At 47.0% G+C, this 21935-nt stretch overlaps 1 protein-coding gene and 1 long non-coding RNA gene across 3 annotated transcripts in view; one reads left to right on the top strand and one right to left on the bottom strand.

The window, feature by feature from the left end:
* Nucleotides 1–17519, bottom strand: part of LOC130368847 (uncharacterized) — a 105060-nt gene extending 87541 nt beyond the window's left edge. The window contains exon 1 of one of the 2 annotated variants that reach the window (XR_008892586.1): nt 17476–17519. This is a non-coding gene — a long non-coding RNA (uncharacterized LOC130368847). The other variant, XR_008892585.1, reaches the window with a different exon arrangement.
* Nucleotides 17520–17602: 83 nt separating this feature from the next.
* UBE2H (ubiquitin conjugating enzyme E2 H) overlaps nt 17603–21935 on the top strand; it is a 69129-nt gene continuing 64796 nt past the window's right edge. The window contains exon 1 of the mRNA XM_056573159.1: nt 17603–18007. Within this exon, the coding sequence (XP_056429134.1) occupies nt 17955–18007 (53 nt within the window). The 5' untranslated portion in view covers nt 17603–17954. The remainder of the gene's footprint in view (nt 18008–21935) is intronic.

Below are 21935 nucleotides of genomic sequence, written 5' to 3'. Positions count from 1 at the left end.
TGTGCGAATCGCATCCCCGACGGCCATGACAGTGCAGCGCTCCCGGACAGCGGGACTGACCGGGGCGCTGCAGGGAGAGAGACGCCGTGAGCGCTCCGGGGAGGAGCGGGGACCCGGAGCGCTAGGCGTAACAGGGGGCTTCCTAAATGCGACATGCCCTGCAAAAACCATTTCAGCAAAATTCGCTCTCCATAATCCCATTGTAGCCCCTTCTCTTCTGAGCCCTCTTGTGCACCCACAAAGCACGTTACATTCACATATGAGGTATTTCCTTACTCGAGAGAAATTGGGTTACACATTTTGGGGGGCTTTTTCCCCTTTTAGCACTTGTAAAAATAAAAAATATGGGTCTACAAGAAAATGCTAGTGTAAACAATGAAGATTTTTCGCCTCCACTTTGCTGCTATGCCTGTGAAACACCTAAAAGGTTAACAAACTTTCTGAATGTGAATTTGAAAACGTTGAGTGGGGGGTGCAGTTTTCATAATGGGGTCCATTATGGGGTATTTCTTACATAAAGACCCTCAAATTCACTTCAAAACTGAATTGGTCCCTGAAAAATTCAGATTTTGAAATTTACTTTAAAAATTGCTGCTGAACTTTGAAGCCCTCTGATGTCTTCAAAAAGTAAAAACATGTCAACTTTATGATGCAAACATAAAGCAGACATATTGTATATGTGAATCAATATATAATTTATTTGGTATGTCTATTTTCCTTACAAGCAGAGGGCTTGGAATTTTTCACCAAGAAATTATGCAAGTGTGGTACGCCTTGGGGGTATGTAGGGTAGTTGGGGTGTTGCTGTTCTGGATAATAAAGGGTAGGGATCGACCGATATAATTTTTTTAGGGCCAATACCGATAATCGGTGGAGGTTAGGGCCGATAGCCGATAACTTATACCGATATTCCGTTATAAGTTATCGGCTATTTACCCCCCGCAACACCGCTGCAGATTATTGATTTAAAGCGGGCGCTTTAAATCAATGAACTGCAGTGGCTTTTGCGGTGCAACAGACCACCACCGCCACCCGCTTCTCTCCCCCTGCCTTTCCGGGGGTCCTGAGTCCTATCACCGCCACCCCCCACCGCCGCACCGCTCCCCCCACCGCCGCAACGCTCCGCGCCCCCTCGCACCGCACCCCCTCGCACCCCCCACCGCACCGCCGTGGCCCCATTGCCTCCCCCATCCCCCGTTTTATAATTACCTGTTCCCGGGGCCTGGGGTCCACTCTACATCTGGCTCCAGTGGCGTCCTCCTGAACTGTCACTGTGCGCACTGACGGTGATGTCGCGTCACGTCACTCGTCATTGCGCACAGCGTAACGCAGGACGCAGCAGGAGCCAGAAGTAGCGTGGACCTCGGGAACAGGTAATTATAAACCGGGGATGGGTGTGCGGGGGGCGGAGCATTATCGGCTTATCGGCAAGGTAATTGTCGATACCGATAATGCCCAAAATCGTGATTATCGGCCGATAATGCCCAAAATCGTGATTATCGGCCGATAATATCGGCCAAACCGATAATTGGTCGATCCCTAATAAAGGGCGCTGTTAACCCTTGTCACTCGTGATGCCAGGGTGAGGGTTAAATACTGTAATGGTGCTGGGCCCATAGCCACCCTTCCCAAGAGCGATAGGTGAATGCGTAATAAATGGATTGTCCACAACCACTGTTTAACTGAAAACTTGCAGGAACTGGAGATTTTCGGTAGCAGGCAATATCAATAACAGTCCAGATAACAAAGTCTCTTTGGACTTGAGCAGCGATTGACAGTTGGTTGGGATCAGATAAGCTCAGTTTAGCTTTAGGAAGATTCTGTTGCATAGATCCGCTGGATTTAGGGATTCGCTTAGGTCCAGTGATCTTGCGGAGAGTAGGGGGGAATTATAGATATATAACCGCTGTAGTATAGTCCGAGGCCGCAAGGCTTTGGCCTAGTAAATGTACTTGTCAGTTGCGGAGGTCCTACCTCGTTCAGGGACAGAAACCCAAGAGAGCGATCAATGGCCGCAGCTCCCTTATATGGGCAGGGGCTGGCCGTTTTGGATTGGTCCATAACTACTGTCACTCACGGTTACACGGCATTATGGGTGAACACGTGACTTAAAAACCACCTAAGGTCCTTCAACATACCATAGAGTTCTGAGTAACGGGTCACATGACCTAAGGTCCTGCGACTCCAAACAAGTGAGTAATGAAATATACATATTTACAATGACAATATTTATAAATATTAACTTACTAAGGGGTGACTAGGGTCTAACTAGGGAAGCGGACCCCCACAGTTCTAGGGACTCTGACTTTGGGGACCTCTCCACCAAGGCACAGAATGAAATACGGTGCCGGGACACCACAAACCCCCTTACTTAACCCCTTAACGACGCAGGACGTATATTTACGTCCTGCGCCGGCTCCCGCGATATGAAGCGGGATCGCGCCGCGATCCCGCATCATATCGCGTCGGTCCCGGCGCTAATCAACGGCCGGGACCCGCGGCTAATACCACACATCGCCGATCGCGGCGATGTGCGGTATTAACCCTTTAGAAGCGGCGGTCAAAGCTGACCGCCGCTTCTAAAGTGAAAGTGAAAGTGAAAGTGACCCGGCTGCTCAGTCGGGCTGTTCGGGACCGCCGCGGTGAAATCGCGGCGTCCCGAACAGCTGATCGGACACCGGGAGGGCTCTTACCTGCCTCTCCGGTGTCCGATCGACGAATGACTGCTCCGTGCCTGAGATCCAGGCAGGAGCAGTCAAGCGCCGATAATGCTGATCACAGGCGTGTTAATGCACGCCAGTGATCAGCATTAGAGATCAGTGTGTGCAGTGTTATAGGTCCCTATGGGACCTATAACACTGCAAAAAAAATGTTAAAAAAAAGTGTTAATAAAGGTCATTTAACCCCTTCCCTAATAAAAGTTTGAATCACCCCCCTTTTCCCATAAAAAAAATAAAACAGTGTAAAAAAAATAAAAAATAAACATATGTGGTATCGCCGCGTGCGTAAATGTCCGAACTATAAAAATATATCATTAATTAAGCCGTACGGTCAATGGCGTACGCGCAAAAAAATTCCAAAGTCCAAAAAAGCGTATTTTGGTCACTTTTTATATCATTAAAAAATGAATAAAAAGTGATCAAAAAGTCCGATCAAAACAAAAATCATACCGATAAAAACTTCAGATCACGGCGCAAAAAATGAGTCCTCATACCGCCCTGTACGTGGAAAAATAAAAAAGTTATAGGGGTCAGAAGATGACATTTTTAAACGTATAAATTTTCCTGCATGTAGTTATGATTTTTTCCAGAAGTGCGACAAAATCAAACCTATATAAGTAGGGTATCATTTTAACCGTATGGACCTACAGAATAATGATAAGGTGTAATTTTTACCGAAATATGCACTGCGTAGAAACGAAAGCCCCCAAAAGTTACAAAATGGCGTTTTTTTTTCGATTTTGTCGCACAATGATTTTTTTTTCCGTTTCGCTGTGCATTTTTGGGTAAAATGACTAATGTCACTGCAAAGTAGAATTGGTGACGCAAAAAATAAGCCATAATATGGATTTTTAGGTGGAAAATTGAAAGGGTTATGATTTTTAAAAGGTAAGGAGGAAAAAACGAAAGTGCAAAAACGGAAAAACCCTGAGTCCTTAAGGGGTTAAAACAAGTTGACCCCGACGCCTGTCCCCTAAGGCAGAGGGACTAGGACAAGGACGGAATTATTGACCAAAATACATTCTGATGAAATTTTCTTGTTGTCTGACTAGTATCCTTACTAGACAACTATGAAGATTACTAGACATAATGAAGCTATCTAGACATTATGAAGCTCACTAGACAATCATGAGGCTTACTAGAGATTATTAAGCTATCTAACATTTAGTTTCTAGCTCCTTAGACATTTTTATAGCTCTCTATACATTTATGAGGCAAATTAGACATTGGTGCAGCTCTATACATTTTTCTTCAAGCTGACTAAACATTTTTGAAATCTCACCACATTTTCTTTTGTTTTGCCATGATGAGTCACCAGTTAGTACACAACAGTTATATTGGCTCGCCTGAGGCTATCTACCAATAAGTTTAGCTGCTAGGGTCTATCGGCTACACCCTACTTACCCCTAGAACACAACAGAATAACCTTACCTAGGTTACCTTTAGAAATTCATTTTTAATTTTAGCTCGCAAGAGCTCCTACTGGCCAGGTAGAGCATCTCACACAAGTAATAAAGAGAAGAAAGATTAGTGTACCTAACAGTGGCAGAAATTGAATATCAATAGGCTACAATTCCTAAAGTGTTTCTTGAGTGTGAGACATATTTTTATTTTACTTTGTGTATTGAAGAAGACTGAGATAAGTACATTTAAGTGAGCTATTTGAGGTACTATGTGTGCAAGTACTGCTTAGTAGTCAGTCTTGATACCTGAAGGGTAGTTTACCCTGAGTAGTCCTTTGAGACCGTTGCAACACCACCTCCGAGCATTCAGGAGTCTCTTCACATAGCGATTCTGCAGAAACTTCAGTCCCCGAGGGACCAGCTTGAGGGCTGGAAACAGAAGCAACATCTTCGGTTGGACTGGGAGATTCTCTGAAGTCAGGTGGAGAAGGTGAAGCAAGACTTGGAGCAGCCACAGGAGCAGGACTGGTACTGGGTTTAACAACCAACGGTGGCTGACTAGGTAGAACAGCTTTTGGCAGCTGGCTGGGTGGAGCAGCTACTCGCAGCTGGCTGGGTGGAGCAGGACTGGCAGCTGGCTGGGTGGAGCAACCAGTGGCGGTTGGCTGGGTAGAGCTGGACATGGCATACCCCAATACATGGCCGGCTGATGAGAGAAGAACAAAGTAATGCCCACGGTAGGATATATCCCTTCTCCAGATACATATTCTCTCACTGGCCTTGCTGGAGGAGGAGTAGTAGGAGGTGGTCCAGGCAAACCTTCTTTGAGGCACGCATTTATTCTATTTCTGTGGACCACTTGTGGCTCAAACCCTTCTTTCTGTACCTCATACACATCCGTTTCGGGATAGGGTATTGCAGTAATAGTATAAGGTTCTGTTTCCCACAGAGAGTCCAATTTATGGGTCCTAGGGAATTTCCTGAGCCACACTTTATCTCCAAGTTGTAGGGGCTGAGCTGAAGCATGCCGATTATAATCTTTCTGCTGGCGGTCGTGGACTTCGCCCATTTTCTTCTCAACAATGTCTCTGGCCTCTTCTATTCGCCTTTGATGCTCCGAGACCCAACCTTGAGAGACTTGAGGGGAATTGTTGAAAGGGGCTTGCAGCCCAAAGACCGGATCCTTCGGCAATTGGCCATGTCGGTCCATCATCAGGAAAAAGGGCGTATACCCTGTAGAACAATGAACAGTGTTGTTGTAAATTTCCAGAAGCTCAGGCAGTAATCGAGGCCACTCTTCATGCTTTGAGACAGAGGCGGCCCTGAGAATATGGATGAAAAACTTGATTGATCCTTTCACGGAGCCCGTTCCCCTGGGCATGGTAGGCTGTCGTCCGAAGCTTCTTGCAGTCGTGCAACTGGCAAAGTTCCTGGAACAACTGAGCTTCAAAGGCTGTTCCCCAATCCGTGAGGACCGATTCGGGACACCCGAGAGGTTGGATTCAGTGACTGTAAAAGAGTTGGGCAGCCGTCTTGGCAGTAAGGTCCACCATGGTCAAGGCGTAGCAATAGCCAGACTGAGTGGGGGTCAGTTTCACATGATCCAGGGCAACAATCTGGTTAGGCCTCTCTGTGCGGATGGGATGTAAAGGGGCCCTGGCATCCCTCCGGGGATTCTTGATAACGTTACACACGGAGCATTCAGCGCACCACTTCTCAATGTCTCCCCGCATCCCTATCCAGTAAAACCTTCTTTGGACCGTGGCTTCAGTCTTGTGGACCCCGAAATGCCCGGACTGGTCATGGTATGCTTTCAGGACCATGGCTGCTTCCCTTCGAGGGACCAAGATCTGGTGCAGGCGGTCTCCGGAAACTGGGTCTAGGGAGTTTCGATATAGCAAACTCTTGTGCAGGAAAAGGCGATTCCTCTGTCGCCACAGCCGCTTCAACTCAAAGTTCCCTTGTGACTTGTGAAGCCGAGTGGGTATTTTCTTGTGGAGGCAATAGTCCAAGAGATCCCCAATGATCCGGCTTTCATCCTGAAGCGTCTTTCAGGTAGATAAGTCTTCCGGAACTTTGAGAGGTCCAGGTTCGTCACCCTCCTGGGCAGTTAGAGCACTTTGGCTCACGAACCTTCTGTAGAAGGGGGGCATCTCCACATCTTCCCACACATCTTCAGCAGGGGGTTTCTCGCCAGGGGCCATACGAGAGCAGCCGCATTAACGTTGGTCTTTCCGCTGCTGTACTTAATATTGAAATCATAATTGGCCAACCGGGAGGCCCAGCGTTGTTCAAGAGCCCCCAACTTAGCAGTGTTCAAATGGGCCACGGATTGTTATCAGTATAGACCGTGAAGGGAGTAGTGGCCAGGTAGTCCTTAAATTTCTCAGTGATGGCCCAGACCAAGGCCAGGAGCTCTAGTTTGAAAGAACTGTAGTTGGCGTCATTCCTTTCTGCGCCTCAGAGGTGTCGGCTGCCATAGGCTATTACTCTCTCCTTGCCATCCTGTACCTAAGATAAGACTGCTCCCAGACCTTCGAAGCTAGCATCCGTATACAGACGGAACGGCAGGCTGTAGTCAGGATACGCCAGAATAGGGGGTTCCGTAAGGAGGTATTTTAAGGCTCGGAAGGCATTTTCTTGATCTTTGGCCCACTGTATCGGTAGCCTCCCATTGTAATTCTCCTGGGCAGTGCCTCTCAGTAGCTCAGTCAGGGGCCCAGCAATTTGGGCGAAGTGTGGGATGAACTGCCGGTAGTAGCCAGCAAATCCCAAGAAACTTCGGACGTCTCATACCGTCCTGGGGGTAGGGCAATCCCTCACAGCACTCACTTTATCCGGATCGGGCTGGACACCTTCGGCACTGACGACATGCCCCAGATAGTGTACTCGCTGCTTCAACAGATGACACTTGGAGGGTTTAACCTTAAGTGCATGTTGAATAACGACTTGGAAGACTTCTTTCAAGTGGTCCAGATGTTCCTGATACGTCCGGGAATAGACAATGATGTCATCTAAATACAAGAGAACACTCTGGAAGTTGAGATGCCCTAAACATCACTCCATTAAGCGTTGGAAAGTAGCAGGTGTGTTGCACAGTCCAAAGGGCATCCTCTTGAACTCAAAGAGTCCCATGGGGGTCACAAATGCTGTCTTCTCTCTGTCTTCCTACACCATCGGTACTTGCCAGTATCCACTTGTCAAGTCCAGCGTAGAGAAGTAGGCGGCGGACCCCAAAGCAGTCAAAGATTCCTCAATACGGGGAAGAGGGTAGGCGTCCTTGTGGGTTACCCCATTCAGTTTTCTGTAGTCCACACAAAAACGGATAGTCCCGTCCTTCTTCACAAGGACCAAAGGTGCCGCCCAAGGGCTCTGGCTCTCCTGGATTACGTCAGCTTCCTTCATTTCCACGAGCATTTTCTTTATGTTCTGATACATCCCAGGAGCCACGGGGCGATGATTCTCTTTAATGGGTGGACTGTCTCCAGTGAGGATCCGGTGCTTGATCATCGTGGTCCTGCCAAAATCAGTGGGGAACTTGCTGAAAGCTTCTTAGTATTGCTTAGCTACCTGGATGACTCCTCCTATCTGCTCCCACCAGGGTTCTACAGGGTTCTGATCAGGCCCTCGTTGAACTTGTGACTTCGAGACCACATCTCTTGCGTCCAAATGGTGCAGTTCAGCAACCGGGGTATACTTGGATAGTCATGCGGCAACTTCAGAGAGGTTAATAAGTCTTACTGGAACTTTCTTATTTCGTACTGTCACCAGGCTTCTAGCTGCTCGCACCGAGGGATAATCTTTCAGTATGATGGGCTCTAAGAGTGCTTGGTAATCCCGATTCTTTACCCCAGGTTGGGCACGACACCAAACAACCGTCTCTGCCTGCGGCTGTAGGGTAACCGCACGTATGACCTGGATCCTGACTTGACAAATTTCTCCTTGATGGTTCACAAACTTCTGTTCTGCTTGGAGTATCTTAAGGTGGTGTTGCGCGGCTCGCCGGCCTGGAGGTGACATGTGAGGGAGAGATGCATGCAGTGAATCAACAAGGTCATCAAAACAGTGCCTCATGATGTTCATCCCTAAGATGAAGTCAGCTGCCCCTTCATCCCTAACACTGGTGACAATTACACCCTGCCTTTCTAAAACATGTTCTCCCACCTGCACCGTGGGCTCCCAGTAGCCATGCCTGGGTACTGGTTTTCCGTTCCCTGCGATCAATCTAAACTCTGCCTCCTTGGGCTCACACAACCTTTCTGGACCCCAATACTTATAGAAAACTCCCTGAGGAATCGTGGACAAATGCGAACCAGTATCTATTAAAGCCTTCAGTTTGACCCCCTCTACTATCACCTGTACATAGGGGCAAGGAGCAATATACATAGACAGTCCCTTCCTGGTGCTGGTTCATTCTGGACCTTCTTCCGTTAAAGTCCAGCATTGGCTCTTGCAATGTCCAATCTTTCCACAATGGCTGCAGGTAGACCTCTGATTACCAGGGGGCCTCACCGGAGGGGTGTCAGGTGGATTGGCAGGGCGGGGGTGAGGTTTCTTAGGCGGAAGAGGCACAGGCCTAGGGAAATTGGACCGGCCTGCCATCTCTTTAAACGCCTTGGCTAACTGTTCAATGCCTTGTTTTAAATCCTGCAGATCAGCAGTCCATGGACTGGGGGAAGGGGTAGCACAGGCAGGCAGCGAAGGGACCGGAGGTTGGGGCGAGACCACCTGGGGTTCTGCAGCTGGGGACTCAGACTCGATCACCTTGACGGCTACTCTTTTAAAAGCTGGGAAGTCCATGTCAGGATTTTTCACCGCTAGCATCCTAAGCTGGGCCTTGTCCCACTTATTCTGTGCCCCCTCTATAAACCGGTCCATCAGAACTCTATTGCCCTGATCAGGCGTGATGCCATCCAACTTCTGCACTGCCTCTAACGCATTCTGCAAAGCTACCACATATGCCCGGAGAGTCTCACCTGGCTTCTGACGTCGCTCATATAGTCTGAGGCGTAGCTCAGAGGGGGAATGGGATTCGAACAGTTGAGAGAGCCCCTCGAAGATCTGTCCCACGGTGACTTTATCAGCCGCTGGCCAGGTGCGGAGTTCCTCCAAGGCCGGTCCCTGGAGCTGTCCTAGAAGCAACTGTACCTGTTGATGAGGAGGGAGTGCATAAAACCCGAAGATGCTGTAAATCTTCTCCCTAAAGTCTCTCAACGTGAAGGGATCTCCGCTGTACGTGGGAAGAACAGGGTTTCCCAGGAAGACAGGTGCAGCAACAGGGGCTCCCAACATGTAGGAAGCAGCTGGGGATGAAGGTGGATCCGGACTTGCTCGGGGTGAAGGTCTTGCCGTTGGTGTCGCAGGAAGACTACGTCATTGCCGGTCAGGCAGCATCGGTGTGGGTGGCAGCATTCTTCTGACTTGCGGTGGGGACCTCATTGCCGGGGTCCCAGGATCACCACCTTCCGGTAGGTCAAGTAGCAGTCATGGTGTTGCAGGCTCTGACATTCTTTTATTGAGTGCGCTGGCCCTTTAAATGAAGCTTGGATCCGTATGTCCCCGACTTTGGGCTCTGGCAAGATGGCCACCGCCACACCGCAGACTTCGGTGGGCGGAGTTTCTGGATCCTGCGCACGGGAAGGCCCTGCGCTAGCTTTAACTCTTTTCACTGCAACTTGTAACTCCGCTGTACTCTTCGCCTCCCCCCTTACTTTACATGCACACTTCCTCCACACAGCACCGTGCACGCAGCGCCGTAAACCAGAGTATAATCCACAGTACATGAATAAAGTCTGTTATATTGGGGGAGCACAATTTCACTGGTGGCAACAGCAGCAGGCACACACCCGAATCCTGTTCGTCAGACGCCAAAAAGGCTTTGTGGTACGCCTCGGGGGTATGTAGGGTAGTTTGGGTGTTGCTGTTCTGGATAATAAAGGGCACTGTTAACCCTTGTCACTCGTGACGCCAGGGTGGGGGTTAAATACTCTGATGGTGCTGGGCCTATAGCCACCCTTCCCAAGAGCGATAGGTGAATGCGTAATAAATGGATTGTCCACAACCACTGTTTAACTGAAAACTTGCAGGAACTTTTACTGGAGATTTTCGGTAGCAGGCAATATCAATAACAGTCCAAATAACAAAGTCTATTTGTAGTTGAGCACCGATTGACGGTTGGGATCAGATAAGCTCAGTTTAGCTTTAGGAAGATTCTGTTGCATAGATCCACTGGATTTAGGGGTGCGTTTAGGTCCAGTGATCTTGCGGAGAGTAGCGGGGAATTATAGATATATAACCGCTGTAGTATAGGCCGAGGCCGCAAGGCTTTGGCCTAGTAAATGTACTTGTAAGTTGCGAAGGTCCTACCTCGTTCAGTGACAGCAACCAAGAGAGCATCAATGGCCGTAGCTCCCTTATATGGGCAGGGGCTGGCCGTTTTGGATTGGTCCATAACAACTGTTACTCACCGTTGCACGGCATTATGGGTGAACACGTGACTTAAGAACCTAAGGTCCTTCAACATACCATGGAGTTCTGAGTAACGGGTCACATGACCTAAGGTCCTGCGACACCAAACAAGTGAGTAATGAAATATACATATTTACAAAGACAATATTTATAAATATTAACTTACTAAGGGGTGACTAGGGGCTAACTAGGGAAGCGGACCACCACAGTCCTAGGGACTCTGACTTTGGGGACCTCTCCACCAAGGCACAGTATGAAATACGGTGCCGGGACACCACACAAGTATCAACGAAAATTTACGTAAACATAAATTAGAAAGTGTCACGAAAAAACAATCTCGGAATCAAATTCATAAGTACAAGCATCCCAGAGTTATTAATGCTTAAAGTGACAGTGGTCAGAATTGCAAAAAATGCTCTGGTCCTTAAGGTCAAAATGGGCTTAGTCTCCAAGGGGTTAAACATCCTATAGGTTATTTGTTTTATTGAATTCATTATCATCCATGCCTGGTTCTGGCTTCTTTGTTCATGAAGGATCTTTTAAGAAATACATACATATATACGTGTGTATGCACCATAACTGTGTAACGATCCTTTATCAGACCATTGCTTGTTCAATGGTTGTTCCATTATACACTTACTTTTATCTAATGTGTATGGACACCTTTAGAGTATGTTCACACAATGTATTTTGAGCCATAAACAGCCAGAAAAAAAATAAATCTTGTGGCTCCGGGGAGACTAAACGGGGTTTGTAAAGAACAATAAGGCAGAGGAGGACAATTGAAGGACAAGGACTTGATAAAGGAAAGGTGGGCAGGTATACAAGGGGTTTGTAGGGCAAGTAACAGAGCACAGTGAAGGTAAGGGCTCTATTACAAGGGGTGATTATTGGCTGAACAGCTGCTAAAATATCAGACTTTTAAAACTACACATGAAGGATTGTATGTGGTGGCCAAAGCCAGACTATTATCTGTCAGTTTGGACTACAGGTGGATGGCATGTTTGGATGAATTTGGCAGACCATTTGCCACAAGTCTCCAAATGGATGGGCACAGGTAGTTGTAAAGGTTTGCAAGTAAAACCAACAACCTGGGTGGTCAGGGGGGTAAAGATGGACACAGCTTGGCTGCGGTCTAGTGGTGACACCAGCAGCAGACAGTTTGGCAATGAAGTGTTGGGATCAGTTTGGCTCTCCAAACGCAAAATCTTTCTGTTGAATAAAGACTGACAGCTCGAGTTTTCAGCATTGGACTGTTTTGGGTGTTTTCAAAGATTGGTGTCTTAGGCCATGTTCACAGATTCCGCACAATTAAATGTTCCGGCGGGGTGTTAGGACCGCTCGTAATGCATTTCTGAGCAGAATCAGCATAAAGAATAGACATGTCAATTCTTTCTGCGGATGCCAGAGTTGGGATTTCTGCGGCAGAAACATCTTCCATGGAAATTCAGGCAGCAGAATCAATGGGACTCTGCTGCAGCAGACAGTTCATGTGGAATTTTTTTGGGGACATTCCGCCATCTGAACATGGCCTCAGGGTATGTTCACAAGTGCATATTTTCTGCTGCAGCAGTTTTTGCTACCCATTTAAGTCAATGGGAGGCATAATCTGCTACAGCATATCTGCAGCAGAAAATATGCAAGCGTGAACGTACCCTAAGGGTCAGTTCACACGTCCTTTTTTTGCTGCAGATATGCTGCAGCAGAAAATACGTACGTGTGAACTGACCCTAACGGTGCGTTTTCACAAGGGTATTTTGTTTCAAACTCGCAGTGTGTTTCCTGCTGCGAGCTTGAAAGGGGCGCCACAGATCCTATTGACTTTAATAGGGTTTGTAGCGGAAATTCCACTGCCGAAAAACTGCTGCAGACAGCCCACGGAGAGCCAGCCCCTATCAAGCTTGCAGCGGGGAACCCACTCGTGTGAGCGAGCCCTTAGGGTAAATGGAGCTAGGACTGCTTTGAAATGCGCCGTCTCCATAGACAGCAATGCATTTTCATATGGACTTGTCAATTTTTTCCACAGAGGCCCGAATCAGAATTTCCACAGTAGATATTTCTGCCAGATTCTGCTGGAAATTCTGCCGTGTGGCCTTAGAGTGTTTAACCCCTTAACAATATTTAGATCCTGCGACGGCTCCCACGTTATAACGCGGGGTCACACGTCATATAGGGTAAGTCCCGGTGGCTATCAACGGCCGGGACCCGTGGCTAATACCGAACATCACCGATCGCGGTGATGCCCGTTATTAACCCTTCAAACGCGGCAATCAAAGTTGATCATTGCGTCTAAAGTTTAAAAATAAAAAAAAAAGCATTCCCAGAAGCTCAGTCGGGCTGATCGGGACCACCACGGAGAAACCATGGTGTCCCGATCAGCTGTCCTTGTTGTCCGATCGCCGAATGACTGCTCCATGCCTGAGATCCAGGCAGGAGCAGTTGAGCACCGAAAACACTGATCAATGCTAAGCTATAGCATAGCACTGATCAGAGCTAGCAATCAATGTACTGCATGTTATGGGACTTTTTATTTATTTTTTTTAAAGTGGGGAAAAAAAAGTTAATAAAGATGATTTAACCTCTTCCCTAATAAAAGTTTGAATCACCCCCCTTCTCCCATTTAAAAAAAAAAAAAAACAGTATAAATAAAAATAAATATAAACATATGTGGTATCGCAGCATGCGTAAATGTCCGAACTATAAAAATATATCAATTAAACCGCACGATCAATGGCGTACACATAAAAAAAATTACAAAGTTCAAAATAGCATATTTTTGGTCACTTTTTATACCATAAAAAATTTTACAAAATGCAATCAAAAAGTCAGATCAAAAAATTTTTGGGTGATGTCGCCCTGTGTCATAGGGCCCTTACCGATTAATAGGAGACAGTGGTGTAGAAAAGAGTGGGTCCTCTGAAAAATAAAAGAAGTGATCTGATATGCTGACCACTGCTTTTCTGCACAGGTTTAGACAAATCTCCCCCTATGTGCCAAGTCATGGAATGGAGGGAAGAACTGTTTTGGCTTAGAGGTGGACAGGCAGGTAGCCTAATAAGCTAGTCTCTATGAGGGGCATTTACTAATCTTTTACTATGTAGTCTGGTTTTTACCCTGTTTTTTTCTACTTCATTTTTGACTATGTGCGACAAATTTACTAAATTGTTGCACGGCATTAATAAATTTGGCACACATAGGCAAAAGTGGGAAATTTACTTCATGTAGTAGAAAAAATAGTCTGTTCCTTTTTCCTGCTGTCTGAATAGGTTTGGCTGTTAGGTTTCCTTCTGGATCTTTTGTTTTTGAGTTTTTTTTAGCTTTTTCACCACATCTAAATAATTCAATAACTAAATTGTAGTCATGGCTCAGAAGTGGTAAACGGCGTTTAGTGTGTGTGTGTGTTTATTAAATTTTTTTTAACACAGTTTTTTTCTCCCTAAATGTACTTACACTTTTTTTTTTTTTTGGTTACTTCTTCTACAGATCCGTGTATCTTGTGGACTCCTTCGGTGGACTACTTCGACGACCAGCGTTTTTCTTTGCTTGATGTTAATAAAATGGTTAACGAGGGCTTGTGGGGGAGTGATTATTTGTAATAAATTTTTTTTTAAACCTGTTGTGTTTTTTTTTTTACTTTACTAGACAGGCTTAGTAGTGGAAGCTGTCTTATAGACGGAGTCCATTACTAAGCCGGGCTTAGCGTTAGCCACAAAAACAGCTAGCGCTAACCCCCAATTATTACCCCGGTACCCAACACCACAGGGGTGCCGGGAAGAGCCGGTACCAACAGGCCCGGAGCGTCAAAAATGGCGCTCCTGGGCCTAGGCGGTAACAGGCTGGCGTTATTTAGGCTGGGGAGGGCCAGTAACAATGGTCCTCGCCCACCCTGGTAACGTCAGGCTGTTACTGTTTGGTTGGTATTTGGCTGAGAATAAAAATAGGGGGACCCTATGCGTTTTTTTAAATATATTTAATTATTTATTAAAAAAAAAAAACGCACAGGGTCCCCCCTATTTTCATTCTCAGCCAAATACCAACCAAACAGTAACAGCCTGACGTTACCAGGGTGGGCGAGGACCATTGTTACTAGCCCTCCCCAGCCTAAATAACGCCAGCCTGTTACCGCCTAGGCCCAGGAGCGCCATTTTTGATGCTCCAGGCCTGTTGGTACCGGCTCTTCCCGGCACCCCTGTGGCGTTGGGTATCGGGGTAATAATAGGGGGTTAGCGCTAGCTGTTTTTATGGCTAACGCTAAGCCCAGGTTAGTAATGGACTCCGTCTATAAGACAGCTTCCACTACTAAGCCTGTCTAGTAAAGTAAGGAAAAAACACAACAGGTTTTAAAAAAATTTTCTTACAAAAAACACTCCCCCACAAGCCCTCGTTAACCATTTTATTAAAATCAAACAAAGAAAAACGCTGGTCATCGAAGTAGTCCACCGAATCCGAAGGAGTCCACAGGATACACGGATCTGAAATGAGAAAAAAAAAAAATGGGTTAGTACATTTATTATCACCTGCTCACACATCTCCCTCCCCGCACGACTACAACTGCCAGCATGCCCTTACAGTAAGGACATGCTGGGAGTTGTAGTTGTGTGGTGCAGGAGATGTGTGGGCAAGTGACTAGCTTGTCCCCTGCCCCCAGCTGCCGGACTACAACTCCCAGCATGCCCTTACAGTAAGGTGGGGCGGAGGCCGAGCACATTGTTTCCCAACCTGGGACTTGTAGTTTTGCAACATCTGGAGGCACCCTGGTTGGGAAACACTGTTTTAGGCCAGTGTTTCCCAACCAGGGTGCCTCCAGATGTTGCAAAACTACAACTCCCAGCATGCCTGGACAGCCAAAGGCTGTCTAGGCATGCTGGGAGTTGTAGTCTTGCAACATCTGGAGGCACCCTGGTTGGGAAACACTGTTTTAGGCCAGTGTTTCCCAACCAGGTTGCCTCCAGATGTTGCAAAACTACAAGTCCCAGCATGCCTGGACAGTCAAAGGCTGTCTAGGCATGCTGGGAGTTGTAGTCTTGCAACATCTGGAGGCAACCTGGTTGGGAAACACTGGCCTAAAACAGTGTTTCCCAACCAGGGTGCCTCCAGATGTTGCAAAACTACAAGTCCCAGCATGCCTGGACAGTCAAAGGCTGTCTAGGCATGCTGGGAGTTGTAGTCTTGCAACATCTGGAGGCAACCTGGTTGGGTAACACTGGCCTAAAACAGTGTTTCCCAACCAGGGTGCCTCCAGATGTTGCAAAACTACAACTCCCAGCATGCCTGGACAGCCAAAGGCTGTCCAGGCATGCTGGGAGTTGTAGTCTTGCAACATCTGGAGGCACCCTGGTTGGAAAGCTTGGGCAACTTACCGGCTTCCGTAGGATTCAGCGCTGCACGACACTGCCGTGCGACGATCTCCATCAGCGATCGTCGCTGGAGCCTCGGAAGGGTAAGTGAACGTCTTCGCCGGTCCCCTTCAGCTGTTTAGTTTTGCAACAGCTGGAGGACTACAGTTTACAGACCACACACCAGTGGTCTGCAAACTGTGGCCCTCCAGCTGTTGCAAAACTACAACACCCAGCATGCCCTGACAGCCAAAGCCTTTGGCTCTCAGGGCAGGAGCCCGGGCAGAGATTACAGTGCAGCCGCCCGGGCTCCTCATACGGCCTCCCCGCTAGCCCCCCCCCCCCCCCCTTGTCTCCCGCCCGCGCCGCTCAGCTCCCACTGCTACAAGACTACAACTCCCAGTGTGTCCTCACTGTAAGGGCATGCTGGGACTTGTAGTCTTGCAACAGCAGACAGATGGAAGTTGTGTGGCGCTGGCAGGTGAGAGGGGGGGGGGGATGTAAATCACTGCAGTGTCCCGGTAGCGCAGTGAGGGTAGCTGGGAGAAAGTATGTCGGAGCCCGGGCGGCAGTAGCTTTGCCTGCTCCATGTTGGAGTTGGAGTAAATTCAGTAATTTTTTACGGCTGTTGCGACAGTTTATTGCGCAACTGCGACTGTCTCAGTTAATAAATACCTGACCACTGCAAGTAAAAACTGAAAACTAGCGTAAATTAAGCGGGAAAAAAATTTGAATTTCTAGCTCTTGCTAGAGAAACTCACACAAAAAATAGGGTAGGCGCAATTGCGACAATTTTGCGCCAAAAATAGTCCGAAAAAAATGACCAAACCCCTTAGTAAATGCCCCTCAATATCGGTGAGACAAATGATTATCTATCATAAACCCCAACTTATAAAGCTGTGCCAATGTGAGATGGTGGGGCACAGTCAGGGCACTGAACTCTGAACTTGAAGTGTTACAAGCAGCAAAAGCGTAAGGTCCTGTATTTATAGGAGACACAGTGCAGCTTTACTCTCTACAACAACGTTCAGCAAACTGTGGACCTCCAGCTGTTGCAAAACTATAATTCCCAGCATGCCCGGACAGCGAGTTGTAGTTTTACAACAGCTGGAGGTCCACAGTTTGGAGTCCACTTCTCTACAAGTTCGCAGGAAGACATCTTGTGGATCTCTCGGTAGTCTTTTAGTTCAGTGTTTCCCAACCAGAGTGACTCCAGTCACAGGCAGTCAGGGAATGCTGGGAGTTGTAGTTTTGCAACAGCTGGAGGCACAATGGTTGGGAAACACTGTTGTAGAGTCATATGTACAGTCAGTGATGTCTCTAAAGATTTATGACAGTCTTTTATTGCTCTGAGCCGCACAGGCCACTCACACTCCACCCTTGTTTTGCTTACTCTGACAGCTTTACACCCAGACTGAGGTGTCACTCACCACCTGCTCACTATTACAGGCTGTAACACTTTCTTGTCACAAACAAGATGACTACAACTCCCATAAGGCTTCATGTCTCGCTCCACAACGCCATCTTCTATAAAGGCCGCCTCATTACCTCACAACAGAGCAGACAAGAACAGGTAGAGAAGTTATCCGAAGCGAGGCTTGGGCAGCACACACACATATCACTCCGCCCATTCCGTCTGACTCCTCCCCCCTCTTCTCTGTTTTTAAGTCTTCCTCCGCGACCGGCGCGTCACTATTCGGCGAGGTCACGTGACTGCGGTGCTCGTAGTCGGTTGCATTATTTATGTGTTCACGGGGAGTCCCCCCCTACCCCCGGCGAGTGAAGACACCGGCGGCAGCGACGACACCGACTGCGAGGTCTAAGGTGGAAGCGACAGTGAGGCCCGGCCCCTCCGTCACATAGATAAACACCGACTGAGACTGAGAGCCCCGGTTAGCTGAACCCCGGGGAGAGGAGAGAGAGAGAAAAAATATAAGTCCCGGTTTCTGTGTCAACTACAACCGTTTTTTTCCAGCCGTCAGCACTGCGTCCAGCGGAGTGGGAGACCCCGGGGGGGAGCTGAAGCCATGTCATCTCCCAGCCCGGGCAAGAGGCGGATGGACACGGATGTTGTCAAACTGTATCCTTCTTGGGGTGCTGTGCTAACGGGGTGCTAGGGAGGGAGCGGGGGGTCATGGGGCTGCAGCTTCACGTTCATTGTGTCTGCCATTTTACTTTGTCATGGCTGCTGGACACCACAGGATTGGGGCAAGAGGCGACAGTGCCCCCGTACAGGCTGGGTACGTGTCCCTCCGTGTGTTATGTACTCCATAAGGAGCTTATACTGGGGGATGGGGCGGAGGGACACTGCATACTGTCAGACACATGTCATCAGGCTGGAAAATTATGAAAAACTGAAAGAAAAAAAAATATATACATAAATAGTGTTTAGTTATATACTTCCCATTATTAGGGGTTCCTGTTTACAAGTACTTGCTAAGTCCCAGGGCTGGAAGGCCCATTATGTGGGGAAGGAGTAGTAGACATGTAGACTTGTTATTGAGCTGATGTTTTAGGTTTTTGTCTTATCTAATCCAGTGGTCTCCAAACTGTGGCCCCTCTAGATGTTGCAAAACTACAACTCCAAGCGGCTGTCCAGGAATGCTCAGAGTTGTAGTTTTGTGACATCTAGAGGACCTCAGTTTGGAGACTACTGGATGTCCGGGCATGCTTGGAGTTGTAGTCTTGTGACATCTAGAGGGCCACAGTTTGGAGACTACTGGATGTCCGGGCATGCTTGGAGTTGTAGTCTTGTGACATCTAGAGGGCCACAGTTTGGAGATTACTGGATGTTTGGGCATGCTTGGAGTTGTAGTCTTGTGACATCTAGAGGGCCACAGTTTGGAGATTACTGGATGTTTGGGCATGCTTGGAGTTGTAGTCTTGTGACATCTAGAGGGCCACAGTTTGGAGATTACTGGATGTTTGGGCATGCTTGGACCTGTCCTTTTGTGACATCTGGAGGGCCACAGTTTGGAGACCACTGCATATCCAGGCATGCTTGGAGTTGTAGTTTTGTGACATCTAGAGGGCCATAGTTTGGAGACCACTGGATGTCCGGGCATGCTTGGAGTTGTAGTTTTGTGACATCTAGAGGGGCCACAGTTTGGAGACCACTAATCTATCAATTGACTATCTGAGCTCTTGTATTTCCAGTACTTTGTTCCTTTTTAAAAAGCTCCAAATACCTACTTGTTGGCTAGACAGGTCATCGCCATCTGTGTCCTATCCTATATTAATAATAATCCCTTCTATCTGTCATCTTTATGTGTCATCAGGTTTTTGTGCACTTGCCCCATATATATTTCTGGTAATGAAATCTCTTGTGACAAGACCTGTTCGGCACACAAAAGGCTTTTAGTCACATCAGAGTCGGATTGGAAACAGTTCAGGCCCCCATAGCTTTCCCCTAGTCTGCATGTAGATGAATAAAGCAGATGTGTCCCTGGAGTGTGGATGTGCAGGCACCTCACCCTAGAGCTTAAATTAGATCTCTAACCACAGGGTACAGACTGCCTTCACCTCCAGTTTTGACAAGAGACTTTAAAACCATGGCTGCCGCCTCTTTGTTCATGTCGATCTTCAGACAAGCTGATTTCTGAGAGTGTCATTGCATTAAATGAGCACAAAGAATCCTATTGGACTTTTCAGGTCTGCAATGCAGGAAACTCCAGGAAAGAAAGGGTCACCTGTCAGCTCGGAGTATATATTAGTCATGGAGATACAATATCAGGCTTCTGCTGTATCTGTGTATAAAGAGGATTGGGCCTGTGCTGAGCAGTTTCTCCACAGTCCCCCCTCCCTCTCCCCCTCGGGTGTACAAAGTTAACTTTGGTATCTAGATTGCAGACCTTGTATGCTTACCAGGGGTCTGTCTGGCACCAATGGCTTTAAGGGGGCTGTGCTAAAGGTTGGGGTGGGGGTGTCTTGGCTTAGAAGCTGTTTTGTATGAATGTTATTCCTCTCCACCCTTTTATTTTGCTAGAAATCCATTTCCCCAAGTGTATTAAGTGGGAGAGGACACTATAGTTTTGTTTTTGCTCCTGAGAAATGAAGGTGGTGGGTTTGCTGTGAAAGGAAGTCTTGTTGAAGATATTTGGTGTAGCAGAGGAGGAATGTGACCCTCCAGTCTCCTCTAGCCATGGGTTAGAATGCAGGCCCAAATTCAGTCACAGTACTGGGCTTATGGGAAATGAGTTTTTGTAATCCACCTATATTTACAGTGTCAAACCTGCCAGGAGAGGGTTAACATATGGTTATCTTTCACGGTTGAATACTGAGGTGGAAATGTTTAGGGCTTGGTAATGACAACCAGCCTGCAGAAATTCTGACTCACCCAAATGTTTTCTTCCCCCTCCCTTCAGCTGGCCCTATTTTTCTGCTTATTACTTATGAAATGATTTAGGATCAGAGTAGCATTGTTTGTAATACTTTGTCTCTTCTAGGAAGTATAGCTTTGTTTGTTTGGCTCTTTGTTTGTTGTTGTGATTTAGTTTGCAGAAATAGTAAACATTGTGACTGAGGAAAAGTTTCTCCAGCTGCAGAGTACAATAGCTCCGTCCTATATAGGGAAAAGGTCATGCATGAAGGTTTAAAGGACCTGGAAAGTATCTGATGTAAATATGCCTCCCCTACCCCCTGCTGGAACTTCCTTGTTAAACTGTTGCATATTACTAGAGCTGGGCAGGAGTGCTGAGCTGCTTGTTTTGTCAGCTTGCTGTCATATTATTGGCTGCTCTGTTACTACCCGGAAGCAGGGAGAGAGGATGGGCCAAGCAAACAGCTGATCGGCTGACAAAGGAAGCTGTTCTGTGTATAGAGGCGACTAGCCATGCAGGATGTGTGTACATAGTTGTGAATTAATTTTAGGGTTGCCAACTCATGACCTTGAGTTAATTTTTATTTAACCATTCCCTTTTCTACGTTGAAGACAAATATGCTGTAAAGATCTTATTTAAGGATTATTACAGACAGTTCTCCTGGCATTGTATCCTATGTGATGGCTGAGCTTAAACAATTTATTATGATCGTCATATAAGGGTTACTCGTTTTTTTAAGAATGCAATGTTGCGTTGCAGTCCAGCTTTTATTCCCTGACCTTCCCATAAACATGCATGATTGGTTTGGCATTTATATTTAACTGGTGAGCAGAGCGGAGCGCCAGACTCTCCTGGCAGCAGCATTTCTCCTGGCAGAATAGTGAATAGGTATGTTGAAATCGACATACTGTTCTAACCTCCATCTGCAGGCATACAGGCTGCCCCATACACAGTATATTAGATTGTTAGCAGGATCTACTGACTTTAATCCTAGATTTGTGAGCAGCTTCAGGGTGTATTCACACCTTGCAGTGAAATAGCAGTTGTAAGGGCAAACAGTGTGATATGTAAACAAGCTCTGTGCCTTGCCAGGTTTGATTAATGTGTCATTGTTACACCCCAGTGAGCCTGTGGGGCATTACATTACACTACTTTGGCTGTAAAGAAACATTGTGTGGTCAAGCTCAAACTGTAGGATGGATCCAGAGTATCTAAGGCTCCTTTCACACTATATGTTGCTCCGTTTTAAAGACCCGTTACAATGTCACGTTAAGAAAACCCTTAAAAAATCCCATTCATGTAGATTGGATTTTTTGATTATCAGTTATCACCCGTTACAGCCCGTTATGAATAACGGACGTTATTTGTGACGGGATAAAAAACATTATATGCACTAATTTTTCTCCCGTCACAAATAAGGTCTGTTATTCATAACGAGCTATAACGGGTGATAACGGATAATCAAAAAGGGATTTTGTAACAACCATTTAACAGCAGTTTTTAAGGGTTTTCTTAATGGGACATTATAACGCGTCTTTAAAATGGAGCAACATAGTGTGAAAGCAGACTATAAGTGAAGCTTGAGCTGCACTTCTCACCCAACTTTTTTTCATTCCCCTTTCCCATTGATATTCTTTATTCAAATCTTTGCTCTGTCGGCAGAAAATGAGCAAAAAGACCACAAGATGC

Source organism: Hyla sarda, chromosome 4, assembly GCF_029499605.1.
Source record: "Hyla sarda isolate aHylSar1 chromosome 4, aHylSar1.hap1, whole genome shotgun sequence".
Lineage (NCBI taxonomy): Eukaryota > Metazoa > Chordata > Amphibia > Anura > Hylidae > Hyla > Hyla sarda.
This window is presented reverse-complemented; position numbering and strand designations above follow the sequence as displayed.